The sequence below is a fragment of the Ruditapes philippinarum genome, unplaced genomic scaffold, assembly GCF_026571515.1.
Source record: "Ruditapes philippinarum isolate M1 unplaced genomic scaffold, ASM2657151v2 ctg7245_1_1_1_1, whole genome shotgun sequence".
In the NCBI taxonomy this organism is placed as follows: domain Eukaryota; kingdom Metazoa; phylum Mollusca; class Bivalvia; order Venerida; family Veneridae; genus Ruditapes; species Ruditapes philippinarum.
The window spans coordinates 110,498-133,010 of record NW_026860005.1 but is presented as its reverse complement, the minus strand read 5'-3'; the positions used below and the strand labels follow the sequence as shown (position 1 = coordinate 133,010).

The 22,513-nt window shown below is 33.0% G+C and overlaps 3 protein-coding genes across 4 annotated transcripts in view; all 3 read right to left on the bottom strand.

The window, feature by feature from the left end:
- Nucleotides 1-9,511: 9,511 nt before the first annotated feature.
- Nucleotides 9,512-22,513, bottom strand: part of LOC132758598 (neprilysin-1-like) — a 35,732-nt gene continuing 22,730 nt past the window's right edge. For both annotated transcript variants that reach the window (XM_060750289.1, XM_060750290.1), the window contains 2 exons: nucleotides 10,307-10,383; nucleotides 9,512-9,747 (listed from right to left, as the gene is read on the bottom strand). In XM_060750289.1, coding sequence (XP_060606272.1) covers nucleotides 9,648-9,747; nucleotides 10,307-10,383 — 177 coding nt within the window. In that variant the 3' untranslated portion in view covers nucleotides 9,512-9,647. The remainder of the gene's footprint in view (nucleotides 9,748-10,306; nucleotides 10,384-22,513) is intronic.
- LOC132758597 (uncharacterized) lies at nucleotides 11,761-16,730 on the bottom strand. Its single transcript, XM_060750288.1, has 7 exons — nucleotides 16,372-16,730; nucleotides 16,015-16,138; nucleotides 14,611-14,737; nucleotides 13,931-14,049; nucleotides 13,419-13,614; nucleotides 12,997-13,066; nucleotides 11,761-12,582 (listed from the first exon to the last, which is right to left on the bottom strand). The coding sequence occupies exons 1-7, from the start codon at nucleotides 16,686-16,688 to the stop codon at nucleotides 12,258-12,260; spliced, it is 1,278 nt and encodes a 425-aa protein (XP_060606271.1). The 5' UTR covers nucleotides 16,689-16,730; the 3' UTR covers nucleotides 11,761-12,257.
- On the bottom strand, nucleotides 17,230-21,334 carry LOC132758599 (protein PFC0760c-like). Its single transcript, XM_060750291.1, has 5 exons — nucleotides 21,184-21,334; nucleotides 20,196-20,780; nucleotides 18,968-19,729; nucleotides 18,354-18,500; nucleotides 17,230-17,942 (listed from the first exon to the last, which is right to left on the bottom strand). The coding sequence occupies exons 1-5, from the start codon at nucleotides 21,272-21,274 to the stop codon at nucleotides 17,230-17,232; spliced, it is 2,298 nt and encodes a 765-aa protein (XP_060606274.1). The 5' UTR covers nucleotides 21,275-21,334.

The following is a 22,513-nucleotide window of genomic DNA, read 5'->3' as shown; positions in this document are numbered from 1 at the left end:
TAACCAGCGTTCATAAGGCAGCCTTTCAAAAATTCCATGTTTTCCAATTTCCTAGCCGATTTTTGAATGTTTACACATCTGTCTACACTTATTTATAGTCTGTAACAATCCTCAAATAAGATTTCTTTCTTCTTAAAAAATGTATAACTAAAAAATCCATATGATATCCCTCTGAATCAACAGAATTATTTTTCTCCCATGAAATACACAACTTTCAAAAAGGGCGGCCGCTTACATTTCACTGAGCCAAGTCTGTAATAAATTCGCCGTAAGTAACAGAAATATGGATGGATGGTTTGACTTTTTCTCCTACTAGAATTGTTTGTTTTTATTATTAAAACAATCGATCATTAAAACTACATGTATTTGAATAAAATGAATAATATCATCGCCATTTAAAGTTGATTGTCGGAACTTATTTTTCAGCCCAAGACTTCTTGTATTTTATGAGTAATTCCACAAATAGAAGCTACCTGTGGGGACAAACAGATTTTAATATAAAAATTAATATCAAGGAAATTTCGTTTTAACTTGTTTTTAAGCATAAAATAAAAAGAAAATTTAAATTTGTTTGTTTGTTGTGTAAGACGTAATTTTATTTCATCTCGCGACGCCATCAGTGAGAATACTGTTTTTAAAGCTCACTCGATGAAATAAAATTTCATCTTACACACAAACAAACAAACAAATATCCTCTATATAATACGTACTAAGGAAAAAAATCTGATCAATACAAATCTGTCTTACATGTTATGCTACTGTTTTCAATATATGCATCTAAAGAAAAGTAAGTTTCTAATATGCTAATCAAATTTTGGACAAAAATTATTCGTAGTTTTTGATTATGTAATATGTATGAAATACTGTGTACTGTCAATTTGCCAGTATAAAATCTTTAAATAAAATTGTTATATTAAAAGTTCGTTTATATAATGAATTGCTAAAAATAGTATTTTATGTCACTTCCGAAATGCCTTTTTGAGAGCACGTGTCAATATAGCTGACCCATTTCCTTGTTCTACAACACCCATTGATCTTTTTACAAGTGTTTAGAAGAAGGCGTCAATTTCTAACTGTCAATTTAAGTACCGAGCTAGGTTACGTATATCATAAAATCTGTCTACACATTCGTTTATGTTATATTTGATAGCACGTACTTAGATCATTTCATTTAACTTTCACTTTGAATTATTACATGAACATTATCTGTGAAATTTTCTTTGTTAACATTACAGACTTGACCGAATTTCAACCTCTGTCAACTTACCGAGGGCTGAAAACTGTAGAATAAACTTTTAAATATTTTGTGTAATATAGGTATCTCGGTCTAAACTTCTTGGTAGCATTTAACAATTTTAACGTTACATCATGCCCAAAATTATCAAATTTATCATTTTTTAACACAAGAAATTTGGATGTACATTTACTCAGTAATTACTGATAGCCTTTATATTTAAGATTTCTGTAACGCCTATTCTTCTTTTGTTTTGAATCCCCATCTCCTATCACCCAAACTCTCTTAAACTCCTAAAAAAAGAAAAAAAGACATAACATGCCAATAGTATGCTTTAAAATAAATTTTAACAGTCTTTGTTTGGCTCAAGGTACAGTTTTGAGAGTTAACCCATTACTTCATGAGCATTTTGTGAAAAATGGCTGTTTTCATTGAAAAGTCTCCCGTTACAAGTTCAAATTGCTATAATACTATAAAAACTGCTTCAACACTAATCAAACTTGGCACAAATGTTGACTGGACCATTGCCCTTGCCACAACATGCTCAGACAAAAATTTTCTGTTACCATGGCAACGAGGGGACATCTCAAATTGCCAAAAATCACTATTTTGCGTTGATTTTATCCATCATTATTGATTTCAAAGTGCTGCAACTTCTCAATGGATTGAGATAGAGTCAAATGCTTTTCAGCGTTGGTTACACGTTACCTTATGATCAATCTGGGGTCATTTATAGCCTCTCACAAGACCAAACTTTTCTTGGCGATGAGGGGGACTCCGCCCCCCTTCAAACCCCCCAAACAGAAAGGGGCACATCCCCCTTCTTGCAACCCCCTGATGTATCTTTTGGTTGGGGGGCCGCGCCGAAAAAGTGGCCACTTTTTTTAACAACATTTCTCAAACAAAAACAAGTGTTAGGGGCCTAAATAAGGCATTTTTCACCATTTGAGACAACAAAAGGGGGGGGGTGAAAAAGGCTTTAATAGGCGTGTATATGAAGTAATGGGTTAAGGGGGTCGCGGATGGTAGTACTATGGATGAACAGGCTCAGTGAAAAGGAGCCTAAACATGTTCAATATTGCCGTTTTTTGTGAATAATTTTGGAATACTTGTTTTCTCTATTCGTGAAAACAAATTGATCAATTCAGAGAGTAATATACTTTTCAATTATCAAGCTTACTTTTAAAACCTTGTCAAATGTTTGTGTACAATCATCCTACCAAAGAAAGACGACTAAAATATTTCTTATAAAAAAGCGCAACCCGGTCAAGAAAACAGGTCAAAGACAGTACGGCCGAAAATATTTTCTATTACAAGTATCTCATAACGAACTATGCACTTGTTATGTTCACTATTTTTGGTTTGTTGTTCTTTTATTACTCATTTCACTTTTTATAAGTGTTACTATTAGATGTGTAGTAATACGTGCTGTTATCAAGAAATTTACAAAAGTCTTTGACCCCCTTTTCCAATGTTTAAAGTATATGAAATAAATATTGTTAAATCTACGATCCATCCTCTGTTTACTCATGTTAAGCTTATCACATACCCGTGATTTGTTGCGACTCTTTAAAAACGGTATTGCACGGTCGTGCATATGTTTTGACGTGTCGTCATGTGCGTAATAGGAGTACAAACATAATTGTAAAGACGTGCTAAATTTAAGCATTACACTATAGGAACTTCAGTGAAAAAGTCGTTTATTTATGCCATTAACAGTTCTTATTTTGGATATATGATGACTAGAATATCTTATTATAGGCTTGCATAATATAATTCGTTCAACGAATTCAGTATTAAACCACTTATTCAATGACCTCTATTTACATTATTTTCGCAGCTTATTTAGATCTAATCCGGAATGAAAACCAGCACAGATAGCGTTCATAATGTACTGATTATACGATCTTTACAGGATTAAAACCCTTTGTTCCAAAAAGGACCTCTGAACCTTTGATCGCGTCATAAATATGTCATTGTAATTGGCCATTTTACGAGGTACAGTGAGTATACAAATTACTTTATTGCATCGACAGAAAACGCATAATGAAGATTTGCAGGTGAATTCATTGCAATGATAACTATATGTATATCTGGTCGTAGGCAAATGAAGTACGCATGGTTGAATAAAGTATGAATAACAGCGGCTTTATATGTAGGTGAGATGGACTCGCTGCTTAGTCAGCACTTCATACCGTCCTCATATATTGACCGAAAGTTATTTATACTCACGTGCTGTAATGTTATTAAACAGAGTGATAAATATTTCTCTTTATGGTCTATACTTGTAAATAATGAAGTTTGCAAGATCTCAAATCTGTATTTGTTTTAGTAAATTAGAACAACGGTTTACTCATTTCTGCAAAAATATAGTCTGTTAAAATTGTGTGAAACAATCGTCATTTTCTGAAATGTTCTCGTGTGTATAAAAATAATTAGTGCTACAATGGGATAACTATTTAATTATCTATTTAGAACTTAGTAATCTTAACATGCGTGACACTAGTTACGACAGAATTATTTGTTTCTACCTAATTAGATATGAATTTTGATAATTCCTATTTAAAGGCTTATTAATCATGCCCTAGGAAAGCTTTTACTTTTATTCCACGAAAGATTTATTTTTATTTTCGGTGTCCTGTTATAATTTACTCATTGTAACACATTTGTTTGCCAATTTCCGAATCATTTTTACATTATTGCATTCTGGTAATAAATGAAGTTTGAGTCAAATACTTCTTTGTGTATATTTTACTATTTTTATTATAAATTATTTACATTCAGAGCAATTTTCTAGAGGTTACTAGAACAATCACTAAATGTGATTAATACCCTCGAAAGACTGCTTCGAAAATGAGGAAGGTATTAGTAGTAGAATTGAAAAAGAGTTATGGTTGTGGACAATTAAAGATAGTTGTGAATCTTGTATTGTGCATTTCCTTTCCTTTTGGCAATAGATGAGGTTTTACTGAATTACTCTGTAATAAGTCGGGAAGGGTTACGCTTCTTAAGCACTGCACTTCCTCTCATTGCGCTTGACCATTGTATGAAGTTGCATTGAATTCCAAATATAAGTTTTTAAGTAATACACCAGACAAGGAAAATGAACAAATGGCAATAACTACGCAGAAAAAGAAGATGGAGTTATCGTTATTGTACCCTGCACTTACTCTCATTGTGCTTGACCATTGTATGAAGTTGTACAGAATTCCAACTAATAGTTTTCAAGTTATGCACTGGACAAAAAAGGAACAAAGGGCAATAACTATGTAATTAGTCCAATAGTGTTATGCTTTTTTTTGTGAACAGCACTTATTCTCTCTACGCTTGACCAATATTTGAAGTTTCATTGAATTTTAACAATTAATGTTCAAGTTATGCACTGGACAACACAAAGTAACAAAGGGCAAAATCTTTTAAATCAGTCAAGAAAGAGTTATGGTTTCTGTGTACTGCGCTTCCTCTCATTTATTTGACCATTGTATGACATTGTATTGAATTACAACCAGTAGACCCTAAAACAAGGAATAGTGATAAAGGGCAATCACTCTATAATTACTTGTGCTTGACCATTGTATGAAGTTGCATTATATTCGAACAATTAATTTTCAAGTTACGCTCTGGACAAGGAAAAGTATCAAAGAGCAATAACTCTGTAATTGGTCAAAATGGAGTTGGGTTGTTATGCACTGTACTTTCTCTCAATGTGCTTGACGATTGTACGAAGTTGTATTGAATTTCAACCAGTAGTTTTCAAATTATGCTCCGGACAAGGAAAAGTAACAAAGGGCAATAACTCTGTAATTAATCAACATGGTGTTATGATTCTTTTGCTTTGCACTTTCTCTTAATGTGCCTGACCATTGTATGAAGTAATATTGAATTCCAATTATTAACCCGGACAAAAAAGCAATGGAAAAGTAACACAGGGCAATAACTAGATAGAGTCGTGGTAATTGTGCACTGAACTTCCTGTTGTTATGCTTGACCATTTTATAAAGTTGTTATGAATTGCATCAAGTAGTTTTCAAGATATGCCCGGACCAGGGAAAGTAACACAGGGCAATAATTATGTGAAGTTAGTTAAAATGAAGTTATGGTTCTTGTGCACTGCACTTTATCTCAATGTCCTTGACCATTGTTTGAAGTTGTATTGAATTCCAACCATTAGTCTTCAAGTTATGCTCCGGACAAGGAAAATGCAACGGACCACTGGACTGACCGACCACCGGGTGACTCCTATATGCTCCCTAAAGTTAGTTTTCAGTGGTATAATAAGTATTTTACATGCTCTATAACTATTTTTTTCAAAAAAACTTCAAAACTTTATTGCATTAAACAAATACATGTTTATAGGAAGTACATGGATTTTTTCAGAAGAGCCTTACAATCATATGAATAAAATACAGATTACATTTGACAGGATTATAAATCATATATAAATTTGCAAAAACCATTAATTACAGTTAACGATGATTCAGCCATTAAATTGATAAACTTTTGCTTAGTCGGCCATGTGTAGTAATACCGTTTAAGATACTTTTTTCTCAAGTCTTGTTGTTCTAGTAACATGTTCACAGTTTTATCTAGCGATTTGCGTACCTGGTCTAGGTTGTTAATCTTATCTTGGCTACATTTTATATCCTTTGCTTGCATATCGTATTCATTACTTTATAAATCTAAATATCAAAAAAATATCTATAAATCGTTTTAAATTTGCTTTTAATCGCTATTTCTGCTCGAGCTGGAAAATCCATGCCCTCGTGTTGAGGGGAGATAATCGTAATACTTATTATTTAAACATTTTAAACTCGTATTTTCCCTTTCTAGATAAGAAAAAAATATTCGTTTTGAGACATAATCTGCTTTTAAACGCAAATGTTTGACGAATATTAGTAGAATTTTTAACTGTGAATTCATGTGATTCATCAAACACTAAGCAAACATTTTTTAATTTATCTGTCACTGTATACAATCAAATCATATATATTCCCTTAGTTGATAACAAAAGTCTACAATTTGTCATCCATTCCTGTAAGCAAATGTTAAGTTCCTACATGATCCATCCGCATTTTAAGGTAAACCATTTCAAATATTTCAATAATATTTCTTTTAAAAAATAAATGTCTTTGATGCTACTTTCAAGTACTAGTATTGTTACATCTTGAAATTATGTTTAATTAAGAAATGACACATAATCAACATAGAAAAAATTGAGAAAAAACAAAATCCACACGTCAAAATTGGAAAATTAACAATTTTAGAATTGGAATCACCGCAGATTAACTCTTTATATCGTGTTTATGTTGTCCTTATATATTTGCTCATTGTAAAATGGAGATTTTTCTGAAGGTGGATATAATAAAACCAACAGCACATTCTTTTCAATATAAATAAAACACACACAAGCATTACACCATATTCAAATATCAATCACATAACATTTGAATACGTCATATCAATCACATAACATTTGAATATGTCTTATCATCTGTTTCTAGTATCAATAAAGACACCATCCATGGACCTGCCTCTAACGACAAAGTCTTTAGCAAACATGCGAAATTAGTGAATCTTTCAAAAATAAATAGTTATCGTCGTAGGAAAATATTTGTATTGTAACCAATGTCCATGGGGTTTGTAATGGCATTAAAATTAACATCTTATCGGTTAACATAATTGTACAAATTTCCTGTTTGTTTGTTTCTGTATGTTGCCTGCTAGATAGATTTGCCTCATATGTAAACAATTAACCATTTTGGAAATATTCACGTAATCGGTATTCTTTCAATCTTTTAATTGTGACTTTGACGGTCATTCTGATTTGAGAAATCACAGTTCACCTCATCGGGCCACTATGATATCGTTGCAAGCTCACATTTATGTCACATAGGTCCGTTTATGTCGATGGTCCATTCTTAATGTCATCTTATGCCCAGAGTAAATATGTCGATGGTCCATTCTTGATGTCATCTTATGTCCAGAGTAACTATGTCGATGGTTCATTCTTAATGTCATCTTATGTCAAGATAAAGACATTTTGGCTTTAGTCGTCAGTGCGGTTCATGGCAAAATTGACATCACGCCACTGTTTCATATTTATACGAAACGAAAAAATTAATAAGAACTGCCATGCACTATTATACATGATTGCTGTTTTATTTATTTATTGAAGTGATAGATCTATACATTATCGCATAATAAAGTTATTGATAAGAATGTTAACTGTAAGCAACAATTTATAATGTTAGCTTTTAAAAGATTTAATAACCTTATTTTGATTTTTTGTAATGTAATGAATTGTAATGCTGATATTTTCATAGATGACGTAATTTCAAGAGGTATGTGAAGTTGGCCTATGTACATTGTACATCGTTGTTCAACTTGTAATTCGCCAATTACAAGCTAGTAGCTGGGTATTCATCTTGTAGTTCGGACCAAATACAACAGCATACACAATATTGCCATATAATAATGCATTTGGTCCGAACTACAAGCTGAATACCCAACTACAAACTTGTAATTCAAATATTGTCTATGCTGGTGTATCTGGTCCGACCTACAAGCTGAATACCCAACTACTAGCTTGTAATTCAAATATTATGTATGCTTGTGTATTTGGTCCGAACTACAAGCTGAATACCCAACTACTAGCTTGTAAACCAAATATTGTGTATGCTGGTGTATTTGGGCTGAACTACAAGCTGAATATCCAAACTACTAGCTTGTTATTCAAATATTATGTTTGCTGGTATATCTGGTCCGAACTACAAACTGAATACCCAACTACTAGCTTGTACTTCAAATATAACGTATGCTGATGTTTCTTGGCTGAACTACAAGCTGAATACCCAACTACTAGCTTGTAATTCAAATATAACGTATGCTGATGTATCTGGGCTGAACTACAAGCTAAATACCAAACTACAAGCTTGTTATTCAAATTTAGTGTATGCTGGGGTATTTGGGCGGAACTACAAGCTGAATATCCAACTTGAGTTTGTTATTCAAATATTGTATATGCTGGTGTATATGGGCTAAACTACAAGCTGAATACCCAACTACTAGCTTGTAATTCAAATATAACGTATGCTGATGTATCTGGGCTGAACTACAAGCTGAATACCCAACTACTAGCTTGAAATTCAAATATAACGTATGCTGATGTATCTGGGCTGAACTACAAGCTCAATACCAAATTACACGCTTGTAATTCAAATTATGTGTATGCTGGTGTATTTGGTCCGAACAACAAGCTGAATACCCAACTTGAGTTTGTTATTCAAATATTGTATATGCTGGTGTATATGGGCTAAACTACAAGCTGAATACCCAACTACTAGCTTGTAATTCAAATATAACGTATGCTGATATATCTGGGCAGAACTTCAAGCTGAATACCCAACTACTAGCTTGTAATTGGCGAACTACAAGTACAATATACAAGTCGAACTAAAAGCTGAATACCAAACTACAAGCTTGTAATTGGCTGAACTACGATGTGCAATGTACAAGCCAACTTCACATACCTAATTTAAAGTAAATTGTCTAAGCCTATCAGGAAGGATACAAGATACACATGTACAAGATCAAGATAATGACTCGATCTTCAAGAATACGCGGGGCGCCTTCCCTTCCTTCCCTTTTGTCAAGATCTCTATTTTATAATGTCATTGAAAAGTTGTTAAGATATCATTCGAAAGGGAAACATTCAAAACTTTATACTTTCAACATATGTCATATTTTTAATGACGTTAACTTCTTTCAGTTTCATGAAACCCGCGGTAGATGTACTCTTACGCTGAGGGGCATCTATCGACTACCTGAAGAGTCATTGTCACTTTATCTACAAGTAAGTAAGTTTGTAAACCCTGAGAGGAGATGTGACCGAGTTCCTCAAGTCTCATTTGGATCATTACAAATCAATCATTACAAGTAATCAAAGAAAAGTGTTTTATTATTTAATTAATTCAGCACTAAAAGCATGACTACAATGTTTATGTACAGAACATTATTGAATTGACTTCAAAACACAACACACCACTACTACTTAGCGAACTTTTTAAAATCAAATGGTAGCATATCGATGTCACTTGTTTGTTGCCCTACGCGTTGATTTGATGTTAAATAAACTATTAAATAAATGTTGAAATTCGATTTGGAAATTCTACAAACCTTAAGCAAACAACGCAATGTATTACTGCTTAACATAAAACTATTTGATATTTGGTCAACAAAACCTCTAATTCTAAAAAAAAGTCATACTTCAATGAGAAACTTATTATTTGTTTTCTTTTAATTTGAAGTAATAGAATGCAAATACATAATACAAGGTAGCGGTTAATACGAGGATAACATCATTCGTTTGTACACGTCTCAATGTATCAGAACAACTCCTTATCTCGGTTGTGGTCTACCAAACCGAACATTTGTCCGGGGGATTCATGTAAGAACCGATCGGGCAATTCCAGGCTTTCGAAAACTCCACTGAATTTTGTAGAGGTCCTACCACTCTGAAAAATAGATTAAATGAGCCGCGTCACGACAAAGCCAACATAGTGCGTTTTCGACCAGCATGGATCCAGACCAGCCTGCGCATGCGTGCAGTCTGATCAGGATCCATGCTGTTCGCTATCAGTTTCTCTACTTGTAATAGAGCTGGTAAGCGAACATTAATTAATCAATCATTGCTGAGTTATGAAGGGACATGCCTGCATACTAAGGGCACAATCGAGTGATGTTCAATACGAGTCGTGACAAGTCACTGATCTATTTTAAGTTGCATGACTTCGCTTTATTATTAAGTTATTTATAAATAAATAATACACATACTCGTTTATATGTTCAATAAATGTGTAATAAAGTTTTCATTTAACGTTACTATATGGTGTTGCATTTCGTCTAAAAAAGTTTTGCATTTAAAAATCTACTTAAATCTCTTTATTTTTCACAATATGCATATACATTATAAGGACTAAGTATATTTTCTTTCATTGACTGAAAATGCAAAGTATGTTCCTAATAGTTGTAGTGAATATACATATTGCATTTGCAAATACATTGTAGTTGTACCTGAACATGAAATAACTGTGAGGGTCCGTATGAATTTGTTTAATTTTTTCTTCATTCTTCATGTCACCACACCAAACCTAAGGAAGGCAATAAACATTTCTGTAATCATCCTACATCGTTTGTATGAAATACGAACAAATAGGAAGAGTGATAACTTAGTGTAAGGCATCTTCTTAGCCTTATAGATACAACCGAGAAAACATTGAATCCGTAAAGAACATCAACAACAACAAAATAAACAAGAGCCATGTCAACAAGGCCATCCCCCGCCGAATGTGTTTGCTCATTGGAAGAATGTATATGTAGAACAGCAGAATAATTCCATTTTAAGAGGTCTTTTGGTAATGAAAACTGATGGCTATAGGCTATAGTGATTACAGATTTGAAACCTATGTGAATACTGATGGCGGAAAATAACAAAGGGCAATGACTGAAAAATAATGCAGGGTATGTTATCATTCTTGTGTGCTGCATCCCTCCTCAGTAAAATCTATCCACCTATGAAGTTTCAAGTTGATACCTCAAATACTTTTTGAGAAAAAATTGAATTGAACAATTAAGTATGAAAACTAACAAAGGGCAATAACTCAAAAATGATGAAGAGTAGAGTTATCATTCTTGTGCACTGCACACCTCCTGAGTGAGATCTATGCACCTATGAAGTTTCATGTTGATATCTCATAGGCTTTTGGAGTTATGCTCTTGACAAAAATCAATTTTGAAAAATAACAAAGGGCAATAACTCAAAAATTATGCAGGGTAGAGTTATCATTCTTGTGCACTGCACTCCTCCTCAATAAGGTCTATTCAATTATGAAGTTTCAAGTTGATTACTCAAATACTTTTAGAGATATGCTCCGGACAAAAATATCGGACGGACGGACGGACGGAAGGACGGACCAACATTTTGGGTTTAAGAGTCTATGGATAATGTGACTTCATTCAATTAGGTTTTATGTGTCTTCAAAAAGTTTTCTAACATTTCAGTTTTATGTGTTGACTTATGTCCGTATTTAAAGAGTCTAAATAAAAGTATTTAATCTCTTTATAGAACATACATGTTTAACAAGAACTGTAAATAAGAGTTTGATGGTCTAGTTGGTAGAAAACTTAACAAGAGACAAACAATTCCTTTTGTTTGTCTGGATTACATGCATTTCTCTATACATTTTTGTTCATATCTCAGTACTAGGTCCATCTTAATGGCTTTCTTGGGACAACTAAGCAGTCATTACTAATTTCTCAACAGGTAACCATAATCTGTCAGTAAATGGCCTTAGTGAAATTCAGTTATGGCAACAGACATGTATTATGTTGATATTTCATCACGATTTCTGCATGTTATACAAGTTATTTGAATAGGTAAATTTTTAAGAAATTTTACATGGTTATAAATACTATGAAGGGTTAATGATGCACAATGTCACATAATGAAACAAAACAAAACAGAGTGCCTCCTTTATAACTTTATTCATAAGATGGAGAAAAATAACTGTTGATGAACAAAACAACATTTGCAATGAAAAATAAATGTTTTTAGGTAGCCTATATTTTTTCTAACAAGTCCTTAACAGGCTAAAGAAATAAAGAACACTAGATGAAAATGGCTTCAGATCAATGAATAAACAAGGGTAAACAAAAAAATCTGAGGAACAAGGTTGAATTATGGTTACAAAATTCAGATTTACAATGTCAATGTACCATGCACACATTCCATGGTAATACTCTCTCTCCCATTATAATAACTCTATGCTTTTCCTAAATTAATAGGCTAACAGAAGTGTACTATCTTATTTAACCAGTCATTTAAAAAAAGAAACACTGTGTTAAGCTGACTGACCTATATGTAATTTCCATGAAAATCCAACAATAAGTATTTAAGATTACAACAATATTCTAAAGGACAAATTCTTATGGCAATATGAACAATGTTTAATTAAACTCAGTGGTTTTACTTATGGTTCATATTGCTGATCTTCTTGATAATTAGGTGCAGATTTGCCCTTCTCCAAATCTCACCACCCTTTTCCTGACTCATTTTTTTTGCTTTTAAACAAGCAGGTCTGCGAGGAGTTATTCCACTGTCAAGGTAGGTTTTAGAATAAGTCCTTAACTCTTCAACTTCAGTATCAGTCCATCTCTGACGAGCTGTCATCTTTTTCCTTTTCTTTTTTTCTGGTGCATGTACTTTATCTTCTTCTTCATCTGAGGAAATAGCACTGAAGTTTCTTTTTCCTGACTGTTTGTCTTGAGTACAGTCAGAGTCTTCATGTATACTGTAAACAGTTGATACAAGAATCTTTAAAAATTACACCATATTGATCTAGTCAATGTTACATCAATTTTGGTACATATTTACCCTTACTTAACATCCTTCTAATCAAATAAGCCACTATGTATTGTTGAAATGACAGCATGTCGAGTTGTATTATTGATTTCATGAAGCAATGCCACAATATGCACTTGGCCTGATTTTTATGCAGACTAATTAGTTATGTTGTGTCCTTCATAATCTATTTTGTTAAAGATACAGTCCTCAGAAATATTTAATTGAGAAAAAAAACCATAAGAGAAGCTGCAAGTCAAGCAACATCAAAGTCATCTAGTAATCACGCAGTATCATCAAGCATTTCGAGGTGTAAAATACATTTACCAATTTACTTCTTGACAGCACAACATAATATACTTACCCATCAACAGAGTCTAAAGTCTCATCAACTCTTCTTCCTTCCTGCTGCTCATCTGCCCCATACACAATATCTGAGACATAAATACACGCTTGTATTATTCTTAAATTAGCAGCAATATGTCAAAATATTAAATAATACCCTGCAGATAAATCCAACCAACTGTAACTTAATCTGCAATTAATATGAACATGCTACAAAATTAATATACTAGAATAAAAAAATTTAATGTCAATTCCAAGGACTGCATTATGTGCACTGTTCACTGTCAATATTATAAAAAGAATTAACTAGTTATAAAATGTGATTTCTGAATCAGCACTGAGATAAAAACGACCTTAGACTTAATGTCAGAAATATTGAGCTAAGCTGGCAAGCAAATATACCCAGTACCAAGAAAATTTATATATAAAAGACAGCTGTACCTTTCAAATCAATATCTTCTAATGACTGCCCCTTGAACTGCCCGGTTAAATTCAAGTCTTGCACCATCATTAGTTTGGTAACATAGACTCTCTCAATCAAACCAGACATTTGCCTGTATGCTTCTCTGTGGACAGGTTTTGTATGGCCAAGGTGACGACACAGCCAGTCCATCTGGTACTTATCAAGATTCATCAGCTGGAAGAAATTGGATTGCAAACTTATAAATAGGGGTCATGACAAAAACTGTTTCAAACATTAACCCCTTAACAAAGATTAAGGGTTGATGCACATGGCCATGTTTTGAGCTCTATGATCATTTAAACAGTATAAACATTCTGACAAAGTTTCATAAGAATGAAAATGTCATAGACCTCAACAGACTGAAGGTTTATGATGCTGCCAAGACAATTTCTTCTTCATTTTAGCAATGTCATATTTCTCAATTTGCGGCTTCTAATGAGCTCTACATTTTTCCATATAGGTATCAATTCATTTAACTGCTGAAACAAACCTGTGACAAGGTAGCAGTATATTTTCTCATGGCCACACTTGTTATTCGCTGGGGCGATTTCAGCTTGCACGAATCGCATGCAATCTTCAAGCTGTCATATGCTCTAATGTACTTGAGAGCTGAAAGGAAATGTACCCATTAAGTGTATTACGCAGAACATCGTAAAAGATTTTATTAAAAGCATAAAAATAAAAAAAAAACATAAAAAATAGGATACTTTGACAAAGATACACAGCATATAAATATTGTGTGATAAAGAAATACAACAGGTGAAGAGTCCCAAATATTTACATTACATGTACAGGCAAGGTCAATATTACAACTTTGTTTACATATTTGCAACAGAAATTGTAGCGAAATTAAATGTTCCAGAATGTATTAATATGCAAACAAATGGTAAAAACATTCAATTATTTTAGTTAGTTCGATATTCACAACTTTTTCAAGTGTTATTAACAGAAATATAAACATCGACAATTTATGCTTTTTTATCTGAAACCTTGGTATTAGTTGCATACTGATGACATGTATACAACTTCAGCTATAATAGATCATTTCTTTAACAGATGACAATCAACTTTGAAAATTATGAGCACTAATATAAAAATGGTTGTAAGTATTTTTAGAAGACATGTATTTGATCATTATGTCTTATAAAACTTTATTTTTCAATTGCTCACCAGTATTTGGAAACAAGTACTTGTTGCTTTCACTTATTCCAGCTGCTTTTCTGGTCATCTTTGATGCAATGAAGTCTAATGGACCCTTCACATCTTGGGGTACAATAACAGGTACAGGTCTTCCACCCTAAAAAAGTAAGGTTTACTTGTAGACAGATTTTATAAGACTACTTATGGACAGGTTTTAAGAGACTAATTAATGACAGGTTTAAGAGACTAATTAAGGACAGGTTTAAAGAAACTAATAAATTATGGACAGGTTTTTAGATACTAATTATGGACAGGTTTTAAGAGACTAATTATGGACAGGTTTTAAGAGACTAATTATGGACAGGCTTAAAGAGACTAATTATTGATAGGTTTAAGAGACTAATTATGGACAGGTTTTAAGAGACTAATTATGGACAGGCTTAAAGAGACTAATTATGGACAGGTTTAAGAGACTAATTATGGACAGGTTTAAAGAGACTAATTATGGACAGGTTTAAGAGACTACTTATGGACAGGTTTAAGAGACTAATTATGGACAGGTTTTAAGAAACTAATTAATTATGGATAGGGTTTAAGATACTAATTATGGACATGTTTTTAAGAGACTAATTTTGGACAGGTTTTAAGAGACTAATTCAGGACATGTTTTATGAGACTTAATTATGGACAGGTTTAAGAGACTAATTATGGACAGGTTTTAGGAGACTAATTCAGGACAGGTTTTAAGAGACTAATTATGGACAAGTTTAAGAGACTTATAGACAGGTCTTAAGAGACTAATTATGAACAGTTATACTAGACTATATATATTCCTAGTTGTCGTTTTGTCCAAGTCTTTAGACGGTCCATCCATTTATAACAAAGTTATAGTGAATTATAGTTTAATTCAATAATTTGACCTTGATGGTCAAGGTCATAGATAGGCCATGGTCAAACTTGGAGAAAGAAAAATGTCGATTTTGCCTTAAGTGTTTTTTTTTTGTCCAAGTATCAATCAAATCTGTCCATTATTAACAAAGTTATCACCATTTTAGCTAAATTCAAGGTCATATAAAGGTAAAGGTCAAATTCAGTTTGTTCTTCTAGGTCTTGACACAAGCATTGTGAAGTCTGTAGACAATCCATCTATAAATAACAATGTTATAGAAAACTATAGCAAAAATCAAGCAAAATACAATAATTTGAAGACCTTGAAGTTCAAGGTCACTTATGAGCCCGGGATTTGACCTTGAAGGGCATTGTTTTTGTCTACTTATGCAGCTGTATTAATGTTCAGTTGAGTGGAGATTTTTGGCCATTTAGGCAATAGGCCAATTAATTTTCATCGGTAATTCACTTGGATCACAAGATCTAAAAGCTCATCACCAGAATTTCTCAGGAAAGCAAATAATATTTAAAGATATGAAAATTTACCTTGCCTCGAACTGTCATCAACTCTTGAGACTTTAGCAAGTATGTCTCCACTTTTGTTAGATCAGCTGCCACAGATTCGTCAATGTCAGACAGGTCTTTTCTTCTGGCTGCATAACTCTGAAGACTGAGATGTGATAGAAAATATATTATTTCAAGCTACTGAAACACTTCAAGCGCAAGTCAAAATAACGTTGATATAAGGTGACAATTGTTGGATGTTAACGTATCCTTTTATTTAATCTTTTGCAAAGAAAATATTATTTTAAGTTCACCTATTAGAAAAAAGGAAAGCTATCTGAACACAAATTTTTAAGCTTACTATATGTAATAAATGTACTTGCTTATTGAATCACTTACCTAATTACTTCAAGTTCTCCTGAACGCCTTTTGTTATACATCATCAAGCGTGTTTGACACAGAGCATTAATTTTCATGTAATTGTCTGGGATCAGTTCCATAGACTCTAATTGTGACACAAGATATTTAGTCAACTTTTCAATGTCATCAGGTGAAGGCAAGTCTTTGCTTTCTATGTACTTTCTCTTCTGCAGGATAGTCCTGGCAATCTTTGTTACTCTTTCACTCCATTCTAAATTCATTAGCTCCAGGAACGATTTACAATCAGAGACTTCTCTGCCTTCTTGGTTTGTTTTCATCAGAAAGGCATACTTCATATTGACCAATCGTTTCAGATCGTACTTCAATTTTATAGCATTACTTGGGTGCTTTCAGTTCACTCATGTCATCCATATCTGGCAATGAAACTTGAAGGGAAGCATCAACAATCTTGTCAAAACAACCTGGTTTCAGAAACTCCCAGAGTGCAGTTTCTGTGTCATCATTATTTTGTTCAGTTACATTTCCTTCCTCATACTCCTTCATTTTTCTCAACTCAAGCAACATTTTTGCTACAAGTCGCATATGCTGACTGGCATAGTATTTTCTCTTTTCAACATTGTCAACATTTCGTCTCAACCAACTTTCTCCAAGCATTAGTATGAGTTTGTCATTTATAACAACATGTCGAACAGTATCTCTCTTCATTGCTGGCAAGACTTCTTCTCTCATGACCTTGCTGGTTTTTGAAGATATAAATCCAGCCATGACTTGGGATTTCAAGACACAGTTGCCTACACTCTCTTTTATTTCATCCTCAGAGCTTCCTTTCAAACACTGGTGAATGTGCTTCTTTAAACCATTAAGTTGAGCCATTCCCTACAATGGGGACAAGGCCCATATTGTTGAACATCCAAGTAGTTGTTTGTTTGGTCGACGGGCAATGAGAAACTCACCCTCTTTCATCTCCACTACTTTTTGATTATTTTTATCATCTCCTAGCTTTCTTATTGTACTGAAATCTGGGTTCGTCATTTTCATTATGTTTCGCACAGCATCTATGTTTCTGTGAGTTTTCATGTGTGTGCTTATGTATTGTACAAATCTAGAGCAATAAAAACAACAGTGGTAATTGTTATATATTCTTTCAGTAGTTTTTTTCCGCATCTGTTGACTTTGCTTTCCGGACAATTTCATGTGCTTTCGCATGTAAATTTTTCTTAAATTCACATCTCTGATAATTTTGTCCTCATCTAACCTTTTCAGTTCTAAATCGCTTACATTTTCCAGGGGAACAGTAGCATCATTTCCAATGCCTTGAACATAACAATTACTATCAAGTGAATCTGCTGATTCAGTAACTCTCTTGTACATATTCTTGGCCGCAGCAGTTTTCTTCTGGATGTCTGGAACAGAGCAGCAACCAAGGCAATCTGCTGATTCATTAACATTTTCAAACAAAATCTTGGTTTCAACATGCTTCTTCAGAAACTTTGACATGTCTGGTGCTGGACAAACCTCTTCGTCTGAATCAATGTCTGAAGGCAAGACATAATCTTCATCTTTATCATCATCATAGCTGAAGTCAGACTCTGAAAAAAAAACATGAGTAACTGTCAGAACGTATGGATTTCAATATAAGTGACTTTATATTGATGCATTTGAATTTGCATACAGGGCATAACTTAAGACCATCATGACAATAATGATTAAATAATAGTCAGTTTTCTAAAATGATCATATTCATATCCTTCATTGTGTTGTATGTCTGCTAACAAAACACCAAGTTTACAAGTATAATGTTAACAAATCCGAAGCATATACATCTATGATCCCTTTTTAATCATGTCCATCAATATGTGGCTTTTTCATGGCTATAAATATCCCATTAATATGCCATGTATTATTCACAACATGCAAGTTGACATGGCATATTCAGATCTATTCAATCATACTTTTGACTAAAAACACTACTAAAACTTTATTATCAAACATTAACTCACCACCATTATCACTGTCAACATATTTGTTGTTCTGAATTTCCATGTCACCATCATTACCGTCAACAAACGTGTTGTCTTGTATTTCTATGTCATCATCATTGCCATCATTTGAATCATCTGAACAGCTCTCCTCATTCTGTTTGATTTCTATAAGACAATAACAATTGGTGTTCATAAATTGAATATGCATTTTATTCCATGCTTATTTTGAAATCTTGTCCATCATAATGTGGCCAATTTATTGTAGCTTTATGAGACACATTGATTTAGAATAACTTGTATAATGAAACATAAATTCTATTCATGATCTTGCTATCTTGTCCATCTTCATGTGACTTATTTTAGAGGCCAAAGAAGACACTCAAGATTCAGAATGTATTGTAAACTTAAACACACACTGTATTTCATATCATTTTCAAATATTATTCATTAAATGCACAAATATTGGTATGTGTTTGTTCCATAAAACCTAAACCTTAAAACCCAAACAACAGGCACAATATATTGAAGACAAATTTAAAATTCTCCCTCCCAACTACTAGATTAATAGGCTATTATGAAAAGTAAAAGAAGGATAAAAAAATAAGTTTTCAAATTTAAAGACATTAACTCACCACTGTCATTGCTGGTGACATATTTGTCGTGAATTTCTATGTCAATATCATTACTATCGGCAGATTTGTTGATGTAAATTTCCATGTCAACTTTATCGTCATTGACTGATTTGTTGTTCTGAATTTCCATGTCACCATCATTTCTGTCAACAAACGTGTTGTCTTGTATTTCTATGTCATCATCATTGCCGTTGATAAATTTGTTGTGAATTTTAAGGTCACCATCATTGTCATTGACAGATTTGTTGTTTAGAATTTCTATGTCACCATCATTGCCGTTGATAAATTTGTTGTGAATTTTAGGGTCACCATCATTGTCATTGACAGATTTGTTGTCCTGAATTTCTATGTCACCATCATTGTCGTTGATAAATTTGTTGTGAATTTTAAGGTCACCATCATTGTCATTGACAGATTTGTTGTCCTGAATTTCTATGTCACCATCATTGTCATTGACAGATTTGTTCTCCTGAATTTCTATGTCACCATCATTGTCATTGACAGATTTGTTCTCCTGAATTTCCATGTCACCATCATTGTCGTTGATAAATTTGTTGTGAATTTTAAGGTCACCATCATTGTCATTGACAGATTTGTTGTCCTGAATTTCTATGTCACCATCATTGTCGTTGACAGATTTGTTCTCCTGAATTTCCATGTCACCATCATTTCTGTCAACAAACGTGTTGTCTTGTATTTCTATGTCATCATCATTGCCATCATTTGAATCATCTGAACAGCTCTCCTCATTCTGCTTGATTTCTATAAGACAATAACAATTGGTGTTAATAAATTGAATATGCATTTTATTCCATGCTTATTTTGAAATCTTGTCCATCATAATGTGGCCAATTTATTGTAGCTTTATGAGACACATTGATTTAGAATAACTTGTAAAATGAAACATAAATTCTATTCATGATCTTGCTATCTTGTCCATCTTCATGTGACTTATTTTAGAGGCCAAAGAAGACACTCAAGATTCAGAATGTATTGTAAACTTAAACACACACTGTATTTCATATCATTTTCAAATATTATTCATTAAATGCACAAATATTGGTATGTGTTTGTTCCATAAAACCTAAACCTTAAAACCCAAACAACAGGCACAATATATTGAAGACAAATTTAAAATTCTCCCTCCCAACTACTAGATTAATAGGCTATTATGAAAGTAAAAGAAGGATAAAAAAATAAGCTTTCAAATTAAAAGACATTAACTCACCACTGTCATTGCTGGTGACATATTTGTCGTGAATTTCTATGTCACTATCATTACTATCGGCAGATTTGTTGATGTAAATTTCCATGTCAACTTTATCGTCATTGACTGATTTGTTGTTCTGAATTTCCATGTCACCATCATTTCTGTCAACAAACGTGTTGTCTTGTATTTCTATGTCATCATCATTGCCGTTGATAAATTTGTTGTGAATTTTAAGGTCACCATCATTGTCATTGACAGATTTGTTGTTCTGAATTTCTATGTCACCATCATTGTCGTTGATAAATTTGTTGTGAATTTTAAGGTCACCATCATTGTCATTGACAGATTTGTTGTCCTGAATTTCTATGTCACCATCATTGTCGTTGACAGATTTGTTCTCCTGAATTTCCATGTCACCATCATTGTCGTTGATAAATTTGTTGTGAATTTTAAGGTCACCATCATTGTCATTTACAGATTTGTTCTCCTGAATTTCCATGTCACCATCATTTCTGTCAACAAACGTGTTGTCTTGTATTTCTATGTCATCATCATTGCCATCATTTGAATCACCTGAACAGCTCTCCTCATTCTGCTTGATTTCTATAAGACAATAACAATTGGTGTTAATAAATTGAATATGCATTTTATTCCATGCTTATTTTGAAATCTTGTCCATCATAATGTGGCCAATTTATTGTAGCTTTATGAGACACATTGATTTAGAATAACTTGTAAAATGAAACATAAATTCTATTCATGATCTTGCTATCTTGTCCATCTTCATGTGACTTATTTTAGAGGCCAAAGAAGACACTCAAGATTCAGAATGTATTGTAAACTTAAACACACACTGTATTATGTATCACCAAATACTTTTTTTTTGAGACACAATATTTAAGATATAATTTATACTTTTTCACTCAGCAAACAGATAAACATATTTTTTTTATGTAAAAAATGAAAAAATGGGATCAATGTTTGCAAATCAAAAACAGAAACTCACCACAGTTATCATTTTCAACAGATTTGTAACGTTGATGTTGTATGTTACCACTAAAGTTGTTGCTTTGTATTTCCATGTGACAATCATTCATGTCATAATCACCTGAACAACTCTCCACCACAAATGTGTTTGCTGAAAGACAACAACAGAATAAATGAATTAAATAAAGAAATCTTCAATCCACTTTGAAAACTTTGTCTATCATTATGTGACTTGTCTTAGAAGCCACAGAAGACATATTATTACAGAACGGAATAATTTGTAAAATGAAACCTGCCTTTCATTTCATACTTTCCAGTCTTATCCATCTATATGTGACAAGTTTTTTAAAGGCCATTATAGACACATTAATGCAGGAGTGTATGTTTTTTTAGTTTAAAATATCTGATGTGCAATTGCAATGGATCTTCAGGCAATCATGTGCTCAGTTGGTGGCTTTTTAATCGCAAGGCCAATCATAGATGCAGTCATATCATGAAAAAATGTATGGTAATGCTGGTCACTTTATACCTTACATACGACTGATAGAGTTGCAATATTGGAGGACAATGATTAAGATTTTGAATGTTGTAACATTAGCTCAATACAACGCATCGAGTCTGAGAGATTTACCGGTTCTTTGTGTCACTGTCACAGATTATTGTCGTCAACGTGTAGACTTGATTATCTTGAGTTCCTGGCCGCACGCATCATCGCATCCAATAGTTCTTGCTGCTTCGGATTGTGCATGTGCACAACATTGGGTGGTCATTTGTATTATCTGAACAGCTCTCCTCAACTCTGTTGGTTTGCGCTAGAAAGGATGACAACAACAATATATTGGTGATAAGACAGTATCATGGAGATGTTTATCCCAGTGCTCATGATAGTCTTAGGTTAGTACATTCGTTGTCCATCATTATTGTTGCCATTTAAGTTTGAGGCCATAGAAGACATAGTTTCTTTGTTCTTATGATGGTTAATGTTGGTAAAATTAAATATTTCTTGCTTAAATGACTGTCCTAATCTTTGTGGCATTTCGACTATTGTGACTTGTTTCTGAGGCCATAAAGACACGCATTAGATAGCGAACATTTTATAAGAGATTGACAGCCGGAAAATTGCATTTTCATATGGAATCTCCGAATCTTGTCACTCATGTAATGTGGCTGAGTATGGTTGTGGCAGTGTAAAGATATTGGTATATTAGAAAGGATATAGTATATAGTCTATATCGACATAAACAATTACAATTTAAGAATGACACAAGATTATAGATTCAATTCACTACACTCTTTTTTGTTAAAATTAATTATAAGACTGCATGCAAATCTTTAATTACGATAAAACA